Below are 18,699 nucleotides of genomic sequence, written 5' to 3' on the forward strand. Positions count from 1 at the left end.
ACTACAATAGTTCCTCTCTACCCTCCAGGTGGATAGGGTTGTATGGATTTAAATGAAATAATCTATATGATATGATTTGGGAATAATGTAATAGGGTAATAATGTAAATAAGGCTGAACAAATATAAGATTCTGAGAATTTAATTCCAGAGGTCAACCTAAAAAAAGGTCCTTTCAATGCATTCTAAGCAACTCTCCTGTCCTAGCATATACAACAGGAAAAACATATGGGAACAGAGTGGGGAATATATATATACTAAATGAGGAAAGGTTTCCAAAATACGTGCTTGTCATGGACCCAGGAACTTACAACTTATGAAATTATTTTTATATTATACTTACATAAAATGATTCTAGTAAAATGTTTTTTTCTCAGTGACTACTAAATATTTAACAGGGAAGTGAAAATAACAGTACTATAGATATATGGATATAATTTAGTTTAACAAGTATCATGTTTCTGAAGAGATACACTCACATTAAAAAAATCAAACAATGTTCAAATTACACAGGAAGAATCTGCTATTTAAAGAAACATTGCTATGAATACTCTAAAAATAGGAAACATTTTATTTTTAAAGTGAAATTCACACCCTATTAAATTTTGTAGGCAATACTGTAATACTGCATATTGTATAGGCTTGATATAAGACAAATACATCAGAGAAAGGCCAAAAAATATAATGTAATGACAAAAGTTATACATATATTATATATAATCACATATAATTCAGGTCTAATTTGGGCCAGAAGAAAAAAAGGCATAATATTTAGTTGACCACTATCTTCTCCAAGCTCCAGAATCAACTTACCAGTGTCAAGCTTCTCTTCATTATTTATTTCCATTACTACAAATTTCTCACAAACTGCAAAGGTTGGCAAAGTAGAAGAAATAAACTGGCCAAATCTTTAAACAAAGGAAAACAAGATTATGGATTTTCTTTTTCCTCTTCCCAAAACAACAAAGTACAAAGAAACAAAATACAAAGAAATAAAGCCAAAATAGAACTTCTTATCTTAACTAGCCTTTTAAGGACCATTAGGTGATAATATTTAGTTTGCTTCCTCTTGGACCATCCCAAGTAACATTACATAAAATAATGCTTTTAAAATATGGGGAAAATACAGTTCTTTGAAATATGAATTCTTTAATGCACTAACGTGCAAATGGTTTCAAAAACCAAACAACATGATCCATATTTGAATGTCCTAACATTAACTGGATGGATCCACTGTAGCCTAGTGGTTAAGAACTTGGGTTTACATATATGATCAAATTCCTGGAGTAGGGGGAACAGGAGAAGAAAAAACACCCTGGCTGTATCACATTCTAATTATGTGGGCTTTGTTTCTTCATTTATAAAGTAGGAAAAAAAAACAAAAACTTTTACAGGTTTAGGTAATAATTTCAGCAAAGTGACCATTACAATGCTAGGAATACATTCTTGACATAATGATAATTATAATTCTCCAAAATAATTCTTAAGCTGAAGTTTTAAATCTGCCACCAGGTTTTTTTGTTTGTTTGTTTGAGATGGAGTCTCACTCTTGTCACCCAGGCTAGAGTGCAGTGGCACCATCTTGGCTCACTGCAACCTCCGCCTCTCAGGTTCAAGTGATTCTCCTACCTCAGCCTCCCGAGTAGCTGGGATTACAGGTGCCCACCACCACGCCCAGCTAATTGTTCATATTTTTAGTAGAGATGGGGTTTCACCATGTTGTTCAGGATGGTCTTGAACTTCTGACCTCATGATCCGCCCACCTCGGCCTCCCAAAGTGCTGGGATTATAGGCGTGAGCCACCACGCCTGCCCCACCAGGTTTAAAAATATGTTTTGAAGGCAAATTAACACAAAAGTGAGTGATTTACAAACTATACAGATTAGAGGTTAGTCTATGAGAATAACTGAATAAATGAGTGTGATTTTACCTGAGATACTTGGCAGATCACATGAACAGTAGTGACCAAGTCCAGTTTAAGCAATTTTCTACTTGAAAAATATTCAATTGTGCAGTTTGTTTTTCTTGTTTTCTTTCTATAATCCCCAAATTTTCCAAAATGGGGATTATCATGTGAACATAAGAACACTTCTACAGACATGCCATCAATATGCCTTAAACCACATTTTGCATTGTCTGCAAAATAATACTTATATCATATTAAAAAGTGTGGATATGCAACAGATTTAAAATACCATAATCTGTTTGAATGAAAGAGAATAAAAAATAGAGGTGGCACACCCACTATTTTGGAGTGTGTATATATGCTTGTGCACATACACTTAAAAATTAGCAGGGCTTGGGAAATAGGATTGGGAACCAAGAATTCCTGGACTGAATACATTATATCCAGGCCAATTTCACTGGGCTAATTCCTATATCTTTTCTCACCAATATTCTATTATTCACTAGCGGCAACAATTAGCTTTGCTCCATCAAAGCAAGACATTGTCTCACTCATGTTTTCCATGCGTCATACATATTTTGAATAGTATTAACATTACAGGTGTTATTACACAGTCATAAAAACCAACTACATTCATCTCACCCCTCTTAACCTGATTGGTAGTTTTAGTTAATAAAAAGACAAAGACAAAGAAGATTTCCTACCTGAGCAGATCATTGCTGTTGGGAAAACCTTGCAGTAAGAAGCTCAGCACATTACTAATAGCAGCAATAGTAGGCTGGGATAAAGACATGTCTCGAAGAGTCAGGAGCAGCTTTGGGATTAACTGGAATTCTCTCATTAATTTGGCATTCTTTGAAGCTTCACTATAAGAGAAAGAAGACTGTATACACTGTACTATCCCCTTTTCTATAGCTGAATAACTAACTACATGAGTATTAATTAATACCTGGACTCTGTGAGCAGTTCAATAAAGTGTTCAAATAAGGAAAGATGAAGTTCATATGGTGCATGGAGCCAGACCTATAAAAAATAAAAACAGTAGTATATTTAAGGTTAAAAAAATGCCCAAATGCCAAACCAACAAACAATACAGCACATGGAACTTATTTCACTTTTATAATTATTATTTTATAAAGCTCTATAAAACCACTTATATAAATTGGCCAAAAAAATGACCAAAATGATCAAATTATCACACTTTTACAAAGCTATTACAAATATCCTCCATATGCTAAAGAGTGTAATGAAAAACATGAACATGATAAGGAGCCAAATGAAAGACAACCAAAGCCCCCAAACAAACCTCTAGACATGACAAATAAAATAGTTAAAATGAAAAATATACTGGATGGCATTTACAGCAGATGAGATAGTTCGGAAAAACAATTTAATAAACTTGAAAACATAACAACGGAAATTATTCAGAATGAAGCGTAAGAAAAAAATACTAAAGAGAAATGACCAGATTTAGTGTATGAGTGATTCGAGACAGTTTCAAGCAATCTAAGATACGTGTAATTGGTGTCCAGAAAAGGGAAGGGAGTGGCAGGAAAAATCATTGAAGAAATAATGGCTAAAAAATTCAAATGTGATGAAAATGACAAACTCACAAATCAATAAACTCAAGCAGAAGAAACATAAAGTGGACAAAGGGGACAATGAAATGAATGACATCTTTAACGTGTGAAAACAATAAAAACAGTCAACTAGAATTCTATTCCATGCAAAAATGTCCTTCAAAAAGGAAGAAAGGAATGGAAGACTTTTCCAGATGACGGAATTCACTGCCAATATTTCTGTAATACAGAATGTTAAAAAAATATCTCCAGGCAGAAAAATTACACAAGATGGAAATTTAGATTTATGCAACGGAATAAAAAAGCTATAAATACTATATATGTAGTCAAATAGAAAATAATTGTAAAATGTCTTTTGAAAAAAATTGATCATTTAAAGCAAAAATAATACAAACTATTGTAGGGATTATAAATATATAGAAGTAAATGTATACAACAATAGCATAAAAATGGAAAGGGAGAAATGAAAGTCTCTTATTGCAAAGTATTTATAAGGTATAATATTCTTTAAAGATAGACTGAACTGTTTTAGATGCACACAATAAATTCTAAAACAATCACAAAAACTTGTTTATGGCACTGCAATTATTTTCCTTATATTTGTCAAATGACTATTTAAAAAATTTGGTAAATTAGGTATTTATAGACTACTTGCGGTTTGGAGTAATTAGGGATGCTATAAGAGGCCGCAAAGTCAGTAATGTACTATAAAATAAAGCCAAAATTTATTAAGCAACTAAATTTCTGATGTTTATATATTGAGTTTTAATCAGAAATCTGAGACTGAAAGGCCGGGCGCAGTGGCTCACGCCTGTAATCCCAGCACTTTGGGAGGCCAAGGCGGGCGGATCACCTGAGGTCGGGAGTTCGAGACCAGCCTGACCAACATGGAGAAACCCCGTCTCTACTAAAAATACAAAATTAGCTGAGCCTGGTGGCACATGCCTATAATCCCAGCTACTAGGGAGGCTGAGGCAGGAGAATTGCTTGAACCTGGGAGGCGGAGGTTGCGATAAGCTAAGATCATGCCATCGTACTCCAGCCTGGGCAATAAGAGTGAAACTCTGCCTCAAAAAAAAAAAAGAAATCTGAGACTGAAGATAATCCTTGATTTAAATGTGTCAGTTACCAGGTGAAAACAAGGTTAGGCTGGGTTAGGTAGGTGTTCTTAGTGATCCCATAATCCTTTCTGTCTACCATCTCTGGGCTTTCACTAGTTTTAAATTATCTATTTCTTTGTCTTTTTCTTCTAATGGACTAAATGCCTTGAGTCGTGGACTCTTGCCTTTTCTTTTCACATCCTTTGTAACTAATACAGTGCTTGCCTCAAAAATATTCAGCAAGTGCTTTCTAAAAGAGTAAGAGGTTTGGATATCAGAACTTTGAATACTAGGCTGAGAAATGTGTACTTTATAGTGTAGAAAAGGAAAATCAGTGCAAGTCCTTGATTATGCCTTTGAAAGAATGAGGTCCCAAGGGTATGTAGGACAGCCTGAGCAAAGGGAAAAAAGAAGTGATAGTTATCCTAGTATGAATAGGAGAAGAACTGAGTAAGGCTTGAATTAAGACATAGCAGTAGAAGCAGAAAAGGTAGACTATGGAATGTGAAAGTAGAACCTATATTACAATATCAGACTGTTTACAGACAGAGAAGAAGGAAGTTGATGTTTTCAATTTCAAGCCTTGGTGACTAGGTGAATGGTGGTGTTATTAACATAAACAGAGAAGTAAGAAGGAAGAACTAATTTGAGGAGGGATGCCAAGTTCAGTTAAGGTGCTGGTGGGACACAAAAATGGAAGTGTTGAGCAAGAATTAGAAATAAGTCTGGAATTCAGATGCCAAGGTTAGAGATTTAGATTTGAGGATCAACTCCACAGAGATGAGACTGTCAACCTAGGTAGGAGTTTAAAGGAAGGAAAACATCAAATACAGGAAAATGTAAAAAAGTAAAGATGGACATCTTTACAAAAAATAATGAAAACATCACTGCAAGAAAATAATATAAAAAAATAGAAAGATATAAGAACCAGGATATTAACACCTGAAAGCTAGCAAAAGAAGTATAACTTGAAAGAATATGAGGGAAACAGACAACAGTCAATGTTACTGAGAGTTGGGGATACTGAAAACTGAGTACAGACCAAAGATTTTTATTTAGAGGGAAGCTTCTACTAAGCTTTGAAAATACAGTGTCAGTAAACCACTTAGGGCACACTGTTTGTGAGGGATTCAATAACTGACAAAACAGAGCTTACAGTAGTTGTAAGGAAGAACGGTTAGGGCCTAGACATAAGAGTTCGCAAATACTAAGTGCTAGGCACTATTCTGGCTGGTAGGAACACAAAGACAAAGAAGATAAACACGATCTCTGCAATCATAAAGCCCATAGATCCTGCAGTTTCAAAGGGATATATTATATAAATTTAGTATATAGTAAATAACATGCAAAGTGTTGTAAACAAGAAATTAAATGGAAAAAGGGTATGAGTGATTAAGTGCTGCCTTGAGAGAACAGAGTATAAGCTGTTACAGTAATAAGCCAGTAGAAATGAAAATGCCTTTGAAAGAATGAGGTCCCAAGGGTATGCAGGACAGCCTGAGCAAAGGGGAAAAAGAAGTGATAGTTATCCTAGTATGAATAGGAGAAAAATTGATTAGGGTTTGAGTTAGGATATAGCAGTAGAAGCAGAAAAGGTAGACTATGAAATGCAAACATAAAATGAATGATATTTTACCGTGCAGTTGTAACCAAAATTAGAGGTCTAGGTCCTATTTATGAAGAAAAAGTTTCTATCAGAATCGCCTGATGAAAATATGTTTGACTCACGTAATGCCACTGCCAGCAGCAAATTAGCTAGTTAGGGATATGCACCATACCATTTCACTTCTAAAATATTTGCAAAATGGAACATCCTTGGAGAAAAGGAACCCCAGCATTATTCTACTTTTTATCTTTTACTAAATGACATTAACATGAATGTCACAAAATTACAGGACTTTAAACACATTTTAGAGATAAAATAGTTTATAATCATATGGAGTAAGAAATGCATTCATTGATTATATATTATTATGCTTATATACATACTTCAAAATCACAAAGGAGGTCCTGGAAAGCAGTCGAATTTGGAATAATGGAGGTCTCATGTCCACTATCAACAGTTCCCACCAAAGAAAAAGTTAGATGGAGGATGTGGCTGTTAAGAAGGGAACGTTTCTTCTTAAGCAACATTGCCAGCAACTACAAGAAAGTAATACCACATGCCTGTTGATAAATCATCATGTATATTCTTTACACACATACCCCAAACCCCCCAACACATGCACAGAATCCTATGTAGATGATTTTCTGAGATTTCAAAGTTACTTTCTAAATTTTTATTATGGCAATATAACATTAGGTAAAATCTGAAAAAACAAAGGGCTCCTAACACTATTATTAAAATATCTACTTTTACATTTACCCTTTCAATTCTAATATAAATGTGTAAATAATTACCAACATGGGCATAAAATTGTATGTGTAATGAAAACATCACAGTAAGAAAATAAAATTGTATGCACATGATGGTAACTACTTAACTATACATTTTTTTCTGTATATAAACTTTTTTTTGCAATATAGTTTTCATAATTACAATTTTAAAAGGTTGAATGATAGTCTATGGAATGTTTAGAGTATAGTTAGTCATTCTCTCATTACTGGTATATCTAGATTGCTCTATTTTTTCATGATAAACAATGTTGCAATAATCATTTTGAAAGTTTTGTAAAAGAAAACACTTATTGAAATAGTATAATTAAATCTATACAACACAGTAAACAGTATATTCATTATCAATAAACTAATGGCTAAACTTGCAGAAGGCATTTGTACTTCATGTATGATAAGAGGTTTTAATCTTCCTTCAAATATTTGTTTCTCTTCTTATAAGCGATTTTTTGTCTAATTCTGGTACAGACTGCGGATACCTAAATGCTGCCCTTTTTTTTTTTTTTTTTTTTTAGGTCTTGCTCTGTCGCCCAGGCTGGAGTGCAATGGCGCAATCTTGGCTTACTGCAGCCTCCGCCTTCCGGGTTCAAGCAATTCTCCTGCTTCAGCCTCCGGAGTAGCTGGGATTACAGGCACATGCCACCACGCCTGGCTAATTTTTGTATTTTTAGTTTTCAGGAATAGCAATGGTACACTTATTATGTAGTGGCTTTCACATCTCCTGAGTAAGTAACAGAGACAAAAGATGGTAGGGTGTGAGGTGGAGGGGAGAGACAAGGAGACAGGGAGAGCCCTGAATCTTCTATGGATTTGGCAATCTTTTGAGAAAGGGGGAATAGGACCCCATTTCATTTCATTCCCATTTCCACAGAGAAAAACAACATTCAAACCAGCAAACCTTTGTTCTGAAAATATATTCAATGTATTAAAGCTATATTGAAATAATGTTGCCTAACTCAAGTGTTTAGTAAGATTTGATAAGATAGAAGAAAGAGGATAAAGCAAAATAAAGAAACAATACAACTTTCATTGAACATATATCAGTTTTCATAAAACTACTGGCTCTTTAAGTTTACTTGGACAACATAATTCTTCCAGAGTTTGAAACAACATGAAAGATAATAAAAAGCAGGGTATTTTAGGTGCCAGGTGAAATGAAGGCAAAGTTTTACAGTTACAAACCTGGTAGCCCTTGATTCTTTCCATTTCTTTGCTGGCTAGTGGGTTACTCTTGACCACACAAACCAGGGCCTTTACTGCTGCATATAACCCTTCCACATCAGAGGCCATGGCCACCAGGCCCAGGATGGCTGCAGCTCCACCAATGTACTGCAAAGTAGTGGCAACAGGCTTAGGGACAAATGTTCTTACTCCTGATTAAAAGATAGTGAAAAATAATTAAGATAAATTCCCTACGTGAATAAGAACTGTATACATTATTTTGAAAAGTCTTTAATTAGTAATGTTTTATTTTAAAAATATCTTCTGTCTATAATGCAAATTCTAGGGAAAGCATTAAAGGTAGGATTTGGGACAAGGCAATAAAGGCTGGCTGGGCACGGTGGCTCACACCTGTAATCCCAACACTTTGGGAGGCTGAGGCAAGTGGGTCACAAGGTCAGGAGTTTGAGACCAGCCTGACCAACATGGTGAAACCCCATCTCTACTAAAAATACAAAAATTAGCCGGGCGTGGTGGCACGTGCCTGTAATCTCAGCTACACAGGAGGCCGAGGCAGGAGACTCACTTGAACCTAGGAGTTGGAGGTTGCAGTGAGCCGAGATCACGCCACTGCACTCCAGCCTGGGCAACAGAGGGAGACTCCATCTAAAGTAGTAATAATAATAATAATAATAATAATAATAATAATAATAAAGAAAAAAAGCTAATCTACATACTTTTAGAGAAGACTGGGTGTAGAGGAGTGAGCAGAGAAGAGCAGGGCTTTTCAGCAAGCATAAATGTTTCTACTGTGTAGCTTTGGGCTGTACTCAAAAGTGCAGTGGTCTTCAGAATGAATTTCTGAGTAAGTGAGAGTGCCTTAATAGAGTCTGCTGGGGAATAACCTTGGGGACAGTAAAAATCACTTTAACTCTGTAAACTGGGGAACAGCTTGGAGAAGCCATCCTGGCGGGGATGATGTACTTCCTATAGATAAACCAAGCAAAGCACATTACTGACCATTACCCAAAGCTTCTCTTGGTTAAGTAATCTGAGTAACAGTACACCAGTGACTTTAGGAGAGTGTAAGTTTATAGAAACACAGTCCTGGAACTGTGTGTCAATTAAAAAAAATCACACCTACATTCCTAACATTTTAAAGAGGCATTATGTGAATGTCACTTGCCTGTTGACCAAGATAGAGATTTTAAAAAATAAAACTAACATGCATATTATATTTCTATGTGCTCTGCAGTATTCACAATACTTTCTTTCCCATTTTGTTTTTTAGACAGGGTCTTGTTGTCACCCAGGCTGGAGTGCAGTGGCTCAATCACAGCTCACTGCAGCCTCCTGGGCTCAAACAATCCTTCTGTCTAGGCCTCCCAATGTGCTGGGATTACATGGTGTGAGCCACCATGCCCAGCCCACAATACCTTCATATATTACAGTGCTGGATTTTGAAAACTAGCTCCTAAGGTAATTAGGGCCAGGATTACTAGTTTATAGATAAGAAAACTGAAGTTCATAGAGCGTAACTGAATGGCATAATATCACACAGTGACACAACAGGAGCTGGAACCTAAGTCTCTGAACTCTTTATTTACTGCTCACTGCTCTTTCCACTATACCACAGGTCTGCTATACTTCTGAAAAGGACATACCACAGTGCTCAATAAGCATTTTTTGAATAAAAGAACACTACCATGTGCTTTAAAGAAAATTTTCTTCAATGCGATATTATCAAAAGAGAAAAACAAAGATTTATGCAATTCACTGGGACAATAAAAATTGCCAATGACTGATAAACATGTTGGATTCTGACCAGCACAACACTAACTTTTTATTAATCTAAAAAGGAACCTGTATTATATACTGATTTGCACATTAAAACGCACAATCAGTGGTTCTGAATTTTGAATGTCTTGATTGGTTTATGTCTCAAGATCCTATGTAATCAAAAAACAAAAACAAAAACAACGTTTTAAGCAGACATGTACAAGGCTCTGTAGAATGTCCACTCTCAACTTTCATTCTAGCTTGAGTCATAGTGTTTATCTCAGAAGCTCTTAGTTCTAGCTCATTTCTAAATTAACAAAACTCATGAGCTATATACCAAATCATAAAACAATCAGTAATAGTTCTGAATTTTGATACCTGTCACTAAATGTAATTTGAAATTTACCTAAAAATTACATGAAATTATATAGTCAGTGCTGATCATTACTGATGAGGGAAACAGTGGGATCCTTTTTTTTTTTTTTTTTACTTTAAGTTCTAGGATACATGCACAGAACGTGCAGGTTTGCTACATAGGTAAACATGTGCCATGGTGGTTTGATGCACCCATCAACCTGTCACCTAGGTATTAAGCCCCATATGCATTAGGTATTTGTACTGATGCTCTCCTCCCCTCGACCCACTTCCCCTGACAGGTCTTGGTATGTGATGTTCCCCTCCCTGTGTCCACGTGTTCTCATTGTTCAGCTCCCACCTATGAGTGAGAATATGCGATATTTGGTTCTCTGTTCTTGTGTTAGTTTGCTGAGGACGATGATTTCCAGCTTCATCCATGTCCCTGTAAAGGACATAATCTCATTCCTTTTTATGGTTGTACAGTATTCCATGGTGTATATGTAAAAGTTAGTGGGATTTTATGAAAGGTTATTAATTTTAAGTTGACTGGAATTTGAGATTGTTATAATCTCTGAATACTGCACGTACACTATAGGTCAGTGCTATACAATATGAAATTAAATACTGCCCCTCAACTGAGGAAAGTGAATGCAAACTTGATGGCAAACAAAGAAGTTTGAAAAAACAAAGACAAGTCCACTTACCCAAGTATCCAATCAGAGCGGCCCCAATTGTCCGTGCAGATCCATTAAGATGTCCTGCTGAATTGTGTATCAACTTCACAGGAGTGGCATTCTCATGTGAGGAAATGCCTAACTGAAAAATAGGAAAGGAAAATAATGTAATTATATAAGAACAATTTCAATGTTTTGATTGGAAAAAAAACCAAACACACGAATGGTAACATATCTTTTCTTTCCTCCCTTACCAGAATACCGAAAAACGGCATTTAGGTCCAGCCTGATGGCTCATCCCTATAATCCTAACACTTTGTAAGATAGAGGCAAGGGAACTGCTCGAGTCCAGGAGTTTGAGACCAGCCTGGGCAACATGGTGAAACCCCCATCTCTACTAAAATGCAAAAAATTAGCCAGGCCTGGTGGTGCATTACTCAGGAGGCAGAGGTAGGAGAAACACTTGAGCCTGGGAGGTCAAGGATGCAGTCAACGGAGATAGTGCCACTGGCACTCCACACTCCAGTCTGGGTGAGTTTATTTTTGGAAATGTACAAATGCTTCCAAAGTGTGGAAACTCATAGGAGGTAAGTTAAACACAATTTACTGAGATAAAGATGGCGAGAGGATTTTGAGACATAGCTTCAGGGGTCTTTCTGAATGAAGTTCTTTGGTAGTTTAAAGGTTGTTATCACTAACTGCCTCACAGTATTTCAGATCAGTGAACATATGAGCTTTGTTCCACATCCAAGTAAACGTTAAGTTATCCAAGAGTTTATAGATAAAATTGCCTACATAAAGGAATCTTACATTTTACTACATTCACAAATAACACAAGATCTATTTTCAAGTCAAATATAACTTTAATTCTGTTGTTCACTATAGAGTTATGTACAGTTTGTGTTCCTTAGATATGTATATGTGTCAATATATGTATATATGTATACATACATACACACACACACAGCTCTCCGTGAGAGTTGTCAATACTTACAGTTCCTGGTCTCTTGATTTCCTTCCCCTTGGACTTTGCCTTCGGTAGTCAGCCAAAATGGCTTGTCACACTCACTGACTCATAGTCAGTCCTCACTTCTCATCTTAGTGTGACCACTTAAGACATTTCCACAATGAATCCTTGATCTTACAACATTAGGCCCTCTTGGTTTTTCTCCCTTCTCACTGATTGCTACTTTTCAGTCTTTTCTGGTTCTTCTTGATGTCCCCAACTCCGTAACACTGGAACGTCCCAGGTTTCAGTCTTTAAAACTTTCCATTTCCCTATCTACATCTATGCTTTGGTGAATACATGTAGACTCATGGCTTTAAACACCACCTGTATAAATGAACTCCAGATTCATATTTTCAATGGCCTTGAAATCTCTACTGTGGTGTCTAATATACTTCTCAAACTTCTAAAACAGAATTCTCAATATTCCTCCCAACTCTACTCTTTTTGTAGTTTTCACCAAATCATAAAATTTGACTCCATTTTCCCAGCTGTTCAAGCAAAAAACCTGGACTCCTTAACTCTCTCACCTTTCACACTCATTCCACATTCTATCACCCAAAACTGCTAGGTCTACTTTTAAAATATACCTTGAGCCTTGTGGGGTGGCTCACACTTGTAATCCCAGCACTCTGGGAGGCTGAGGCAGGCTGATCACCTGAGGTTAGGAGTTCGAGACCAGCCTAGCCAACATGGTGAAACTCTATCTCTAATAAAAATACAAAAATCAGCTGGGTGTGGCATGCCTATAATCCCAGCTACTCAGGAGGCTAAGACAGGAGAATCACTTGAACCCAGGAGACGGAGGTTGCAGTGAGCTGAGATGACACCATTGCACTCTAGCCTGGGTGACAAGAACGAAACTCTGTCTCAAAAAAAAAAAAATGTGTATATATATATATAAACTGCACATATACAAGGTGTGTGTATATATATATGTATATATACACCTGGAATCTGATCACTTCTTATCACCACCACTGCTATTGCCCAAGTTAAAACCACCATCATCTCTCATAGGAATTATTTATCGGATTGGCCTCATAACTTGTCTCCCTACTACTACCTTTGTTTCTCTTCAGTCTATTCTCAACAGAAGTCATAGTGATAAAATGTAAGTTACAGCATTTCCCTCCTATGTCTGAAATTCTATAATGTCTCCCATCTTTCTCCATCAAAGCCAATGTCTTTACAATTGCCCCATGAATCCTAAACAACCTGGGACCCATCACCACTCTGGGCTCCTCTCCTACTGCCTGGGCCCTCTCTAATTTTATTCCAGCCACATGTCTCCATGGCAAGCAAGCATTAGTACTTTTCTCAGGGCCTTTGCACTTGGATTCCTGGAATACCAAACACTCCCACACCCATAGGTATATCCCATGCTGCCTATTCCTATGGCTTGTACCTCATCCCTGTCAAGTCTTTGCTCAAAATTCACCTCAGTAACGTCTCCTTGGACCACCATAATTTTGAAACTTCTCTCTTTCCCCTTCCCTGCTTTATTTTACTGCATAGCACTCATCACCTTCTAACATACTTTACGATTAGGTTATTTCTTTAGGTATTATCATCTGTCTCTTCCACTAGAATGCAGGAAACACAAGAGCAGAGATTTTCTTTTTATCCACTGCTATGTCCTGAACTGAATGTCACCTGGCACATAATAGGTCATTCATTAAAAAGTTGAGTTGTAGTCTTAAAAACAGTAATTGTTTTCATTAGCTTTCTAAAGTTAAATTTCTTAATTGCCAATATAAATAAAAAAATTAATATGAATTATGTACTCATAACAGAAACTGTCACTTTTCCAAATTAAGTTACATATCTACATGTGTTTTGGCCTGCATTTGAAGTCAAATTAACCAAACATAAACAACACATGAAAGGCATGATTTTTAGCAACCACTCATAATTGAGTAGTATCCATATGAGACTGTGAGATATGTTCCCAGTGAGAATCAGCCATAATACACCAAGAAATCATCCTGCCTACCTGCTTAGCAATGGCTTTGCTATCCAATTTGTTATACACTTTCCGGATTCTTGCCACTGTTAGAGAAGATACAGAGAGTGCATAGAGGCCAAACGACACCTTCTCCTCTGGTACTAATGACACAGGGGATGGCACTACCCCTTCGGATTTTGCATCTTTACCTTCAAAAGAAGAATAATTCTTTTCAAAATCATCAGTAGTTCTCATCTTAAAATAAGTTTTTTATTCTTATTATCATTTTTAAATGAGGAGGCTTGAAAGTCTTAAAGTAGAATAAGAGAGGTAAATTTAAAAACTTTTACTTCTCAGCTCTTCATTTATTTCTTTAATTAAAAAATGGAAAAAGAAATCTAGCCATAGAGCTCTACATTCTAAGTGCTACTCTTAAAACATGTTTAAAATATAGCACAATGTAAAGGAAGAAAAGTCTTAACTGTTATCTGACGAATTGTAAAACATGTCCCCCTAGATTCAAAGGAAAAAGGAATGAAGATGAATAAAATGCCTATCAGCCATGTAGCACTATGTCCCTCCCCCAAAAAAGCACTCAGATATGCCTGCCTGTATTCTCCGAGACAACAAAGTAGAAGAGTTATTAATAAAGGCACGTGTTTTAAAGCCACATGGCCTGAGTTTGAATCTTGCTTTATCACTTAAAAGCTGTGCGACCTATATGTCTTTGTGCCTCATTTTCCTCTTTTGTGAAATGGCAATATTGACAGTACCTAACTCACAGTGTTTTGTGATGAATAAATACATGTGAAGGGCTCAGAACAGCTACATCCTTCATTTGTATTGACTTATTTAGCACACAGTAAGAGACCAAGAAGTGGTAGCTTTTATTAGATACCATCTAAATTAAGAATGAGTGAAAAGATAAATTACTAAATGATAGAATTATGACCATTTACAATATACTTTTCCTAATTCTTCTGAGATTCTTGGTGGAATCAGAACAAGGGAGTGGAAGACATCATTTGCAAGAAGTACTAGCAAGGAATTGCCAGCTTAACATCAGTTCCTCTGAGTCTATATTTCATTTGGGAGAAAGGATAACAAAAAGTAGGCTTGGAGTAAAGAAGTGAGGAAAAATAATGTTAAGTGATCCAATCCAGAGAATATATGTGTGTGTTTATTGAACCTATCTGTTCTTCCTTTAACAGGAGTGGCTATACTTTAAACTGCTTCACGTAATAGGAGAAATCACAAAAAGAGAAGAGTGTCACACAGTTAGACTCTTAGAGGGCATATACCTATATCTCGGAACCAGTAAGAGAAACTGGATAATAAACGATCAGGCATAAAGACAAAGAATCCAGAAAGTGCAGTATGATCAGTGGAGGAAAATATTTTAAAGAGGAGTGAGTATCCTGCTGAAGAAGATTAGAGAAAGAGAAGGTGCTTTTCCTAGATAAACAATATGTATAACCTCATACACACACATGCATCTATATTGCTGGAGTTAAATTTCACACAACTTCAGGAACTAAAAATAAGTTACTCACATGGCATACATACAGCCTGAAAGCTTCCAACGTAATTTGGTCCAAGTTCATAAATGGTAGTAACATTTGAAGAAGGCAAAACTTCTTCTAGAAAATGCGTGGGTCCCAGGCGCCAAACCAAGGAAGCAATTTGGCGTTGGGCAGGTGGAGTACCAATGTAGGCATAGACTGTGCTCACCACTGGTGGATTTGCTGAACCTGAACCCCCTGGAGTACTGTGAACATAATGAAGCTGTAAGGAAGACAAAAGCAAATGTGTGAGATGTGAACACTTTCCCCAGGAAAATAACTACTTTGGCATATACATTTTTATTATCTCAAGGTCACACAACTTTACAAATGCACAAAAACATTTGGGGTTGAGAAACAGGAAGGGCAAGGCACGATACTGGGATCTGTAACTGAGGACCAGGTATAGTAGCTAAAACTTTTATCCAACTCTCTAACACAGATAAACTCTTTAATGCTAGAAATGGCAACAAGCAATTTTAGGGATACTGTCAATGGTTGGTTTGCATATCAAGTTAATGATGCTTCTCTGAAATTTTTGTGCTGATATAAAGAGAGCTTTCCACTATAGAATTAAAGTAGTCTTGAAATTAGGTATGTTACCTTCAATGTGAGTCTGTTAACTAAAATTACTGATGAAAATTGTTTTATAGAGATAAATTATTATAATAAATACATAATTAAGTACAGTATAAGAGATAAAGAACTTAAGTTGCTTTTTCTTGCTGAAGCAGCTTAACGGGATGAAGGACATTTCCATTAATTGCTGTGTCATAATAACATCTCAGCTTCAGATCCTATTCATTATTCTGTATATTAAACAGCAGTTCTTGGTGATGTTAATAGCACAATTGTGAAGACCAACATGTGAGCTACAGTTGATTTCACATTACTGTGACTATTGACAGGGACAGTGATGACGACGATGTAAATAAATCAATAATAAATTTCCTACTGCTCAACTCTACAAGCTGAGACCATTTTTATTTTTAATGATACTAAAATTAATGAAGTAGCAATGTACTAGAGAATCTACAAACTCATTTCAAATGTAATCATGTATACAAATAAATCAACGACTATTCCACAAGGTGCATTTTAGGGTTTATCATACTGAAACACAATGCCACAATAAAATAACATCAACATCAAGGAAGGAAATATATTCAAAGATGCTGCTGGTTTCAGTGTTTTTTAAACTTTAATTCACACACAAGGACAAACTTTGTCTTTTTTTCTTTCAAGTCATCGTTCTAAAATGGATACCTGCCTATAATTCCAGCATTTTGGGAGGCTGAGGTGGGAGGATCACCTGAGGTCAGGAGTTCAAGACCAGCCTGGCCAACATGGTGAAACCCCATCTCTACTAAAAATACAAAAATTAGCCAGGTGTCATGGCACGCACCTGTAGTCCCAGCTACTTGGGAGGCTGAGGCAGGAGAATTGCTCAAACCCAGGAGGTGGAGGTTGCGGTGGGCTGAGATCATGCCACTGCACTCCAGCCTGGGCGACAGAATGAGACACCGTCTTAAAAAAAAAAAAAAAGATACTAACTTTTAGAAGGTCAAGAATTTTCAGAGTTTGCCAGCTGAGTTCTATACAAAGTAACAAGCAGTATTTATTCTCATTCAGAAAAAGGGAGTTTCACCTGTTTCTTTACTCAATAATCAACTCTCTTTTTTTCTCTTCTAAATAGTATCACAATCTACAGTAATGTTTATGTAGTCATTCATTCAAGAAACAATAAACTGAATACCTACTATCATTATCGGGGACTAATCTGGGTGATCTGAAAACAAAGAAAAAAAAGCAATTCTAGCTCTAAAGAATATAAGTCTTCTGGATGAAATTACAGCAACAGCAATGAAGTGACAAAATAGTGTGTTCACCATTATTTAGGAATCCTTCAACTGGTTCCTCTATTATGAAAAAGCACCTAGCAAACTGACTTAAGCTCTTGCATATTCAGCAACTTCTTTAGTACCTATTAGCCCTCATTTCTATTCTTCTCTAATAAAATGGTAAGAATTGGCTACATGAGTCTAACATATTATTCAAATGGGTACTGAATATCAACTTAAAATTAAGAAAGTAATTATAAAAATATCACTGTAACACACATACACCCCACCCATACCCACCCCAAACTACTACCTTATAAAGCAGGTAGATTTACAAGTGCACATACTCTTACCTTTACAGTGTTAACAAGCTGTCCATCAATATAGAGGGCTGCAGTACTGTTTTTCAACATGCCTTTGCTCATTACCAGGACCAAATGATGCCACTGTCCCTCAATGATAAGCTCTCCACATCGAAAGCGAGCACAGCATGGGAGAATTTCATAAAATGAGGACTCTTCACTAAAATCATCAACTGAAATAAAGGGGGGAAGACATAAAAAACTTTTTCCGACACCATCCCTATTCAAATTATTCATATCTAGATCAGCATGTTTTGACTTTACGTTAAAACAAAATAATGATGCAGACTGATTTGAGTAATAATACAATTCTGGGAAAAAAAAGATAATGCAGGCTGGGTACAGTAGCTCACGCCTGTAATGTCAGCACTTTGGGAAGCTGAGGTGGGCGGATCACCTGAGGTCAGGAGTTCGAGACCAGCCTGGCCAACATGGTGAAACCCTATCTCTACTAAAAATACAAAAATTAGCCAGGCATGGTGGTGTACATCTGTAGTCCCAGCTACTCGGGAGACTGAGCCAGGAGAAACACTTGAACCTCAGAGGCAGAGGTTGCAGTGAGCTGAGATTGCACCACTGTACTCCAGCCCGGGTGACAGAGCGAAACTCCATCTCAAAAAAATAAATAAATAAAAATAAAGAGATAATGCAAACAGAAGATGCCCTATTCATGCAATACCCTTACCAGCAGTAAGAAGTGAAACCTAGAATGTATTTTTGCTCTCTTCTGCTCAGGAAATATAGGTATAATCAAAGTTACAATGAACAAAAGTTAGCTAACGAAGTAAAAAATACATAAGAATAGAGAGACAATAACATTATGACAAACACTAAAAAGAGACTAGTTGACACCCAAAACAAAAATAAACAAGTGGGACTATCTCAAACTGAAAAGCTTTTGAATAGCAAAGGAAACACCAGAGTGAAAAGGCAATCTATGGAATGGGAGAAAAATATTTGCTAACTATGTATTTCATAAGGGATTAATGTCAAAAATACCTAAAAAATTACTAGAACTCAATAGTAAAGAA

General features: G+C 36.3%; 1 protein-coding gene across 11 annotated transcripts in view; it reads right to left on the bottom strand.

Annotated features, from left to right (window-relative positions):
• WDFY3 (WD repeat and FYVE domain containing 3) overlaps positions 1–18,699 on the bottom strand; it is a 308,566-nt gene that overhangs the window by 101,237 nt on the left and 188,630 nt on the right. For all 11 annotated transcript variants that reach the window (XM_073017468.1, XM_007999124.3, XM_007999126.3 and 8 more), the window contains 9 exons: positions 17,660–17,841; positions 15,457–15,688; positions 13,952–14,112; positions 10,980–11,091; positions 8,161–8,351; positions 6,574–6,726; positions 2,854–2,927; positions 2,609–2,770; positions 812–906 (listed from right to left, as the gene is read on the bottom strand). In XM_073017468.1, coding sequence (XP_072873569.1) covers positions 812–906; positions 2,609–2,770; positions 2,854–2,927; positions 6,574–6,726; positions 8,161–8,351; positions 10,980–11,091; positions 13,952–14,112; positions 15,457–15,688; positions 17,660–17,841 — 1,362 coding nt within the window. The remainder of the gene's footprint in view (positions 1–811; positions 907–2,608; positions 2,771–2,853; positions 2,928–6,573; positions 6,727–8,160; positions 8,352–10,979; positions 11,092–13,951; positions 14,113–15,456; positions 15,689–17,659; positions 17,842–18,699) is intronic.

Source organism: Chlorocebus sabaeus, chromosome 7 (assembly GCF_047675955.1).
Source record: "Chlorocebus sabaeus isolate Y175 chromosome 7, mChlSab1.0.hap1, whole genome shotgun sequence".
NCBI lineage: Eukaryota > Metazoa > Chordata > Mammalia > Primates > Cercopithecidae > Chlorocebus > Chlorocebus sabaeus.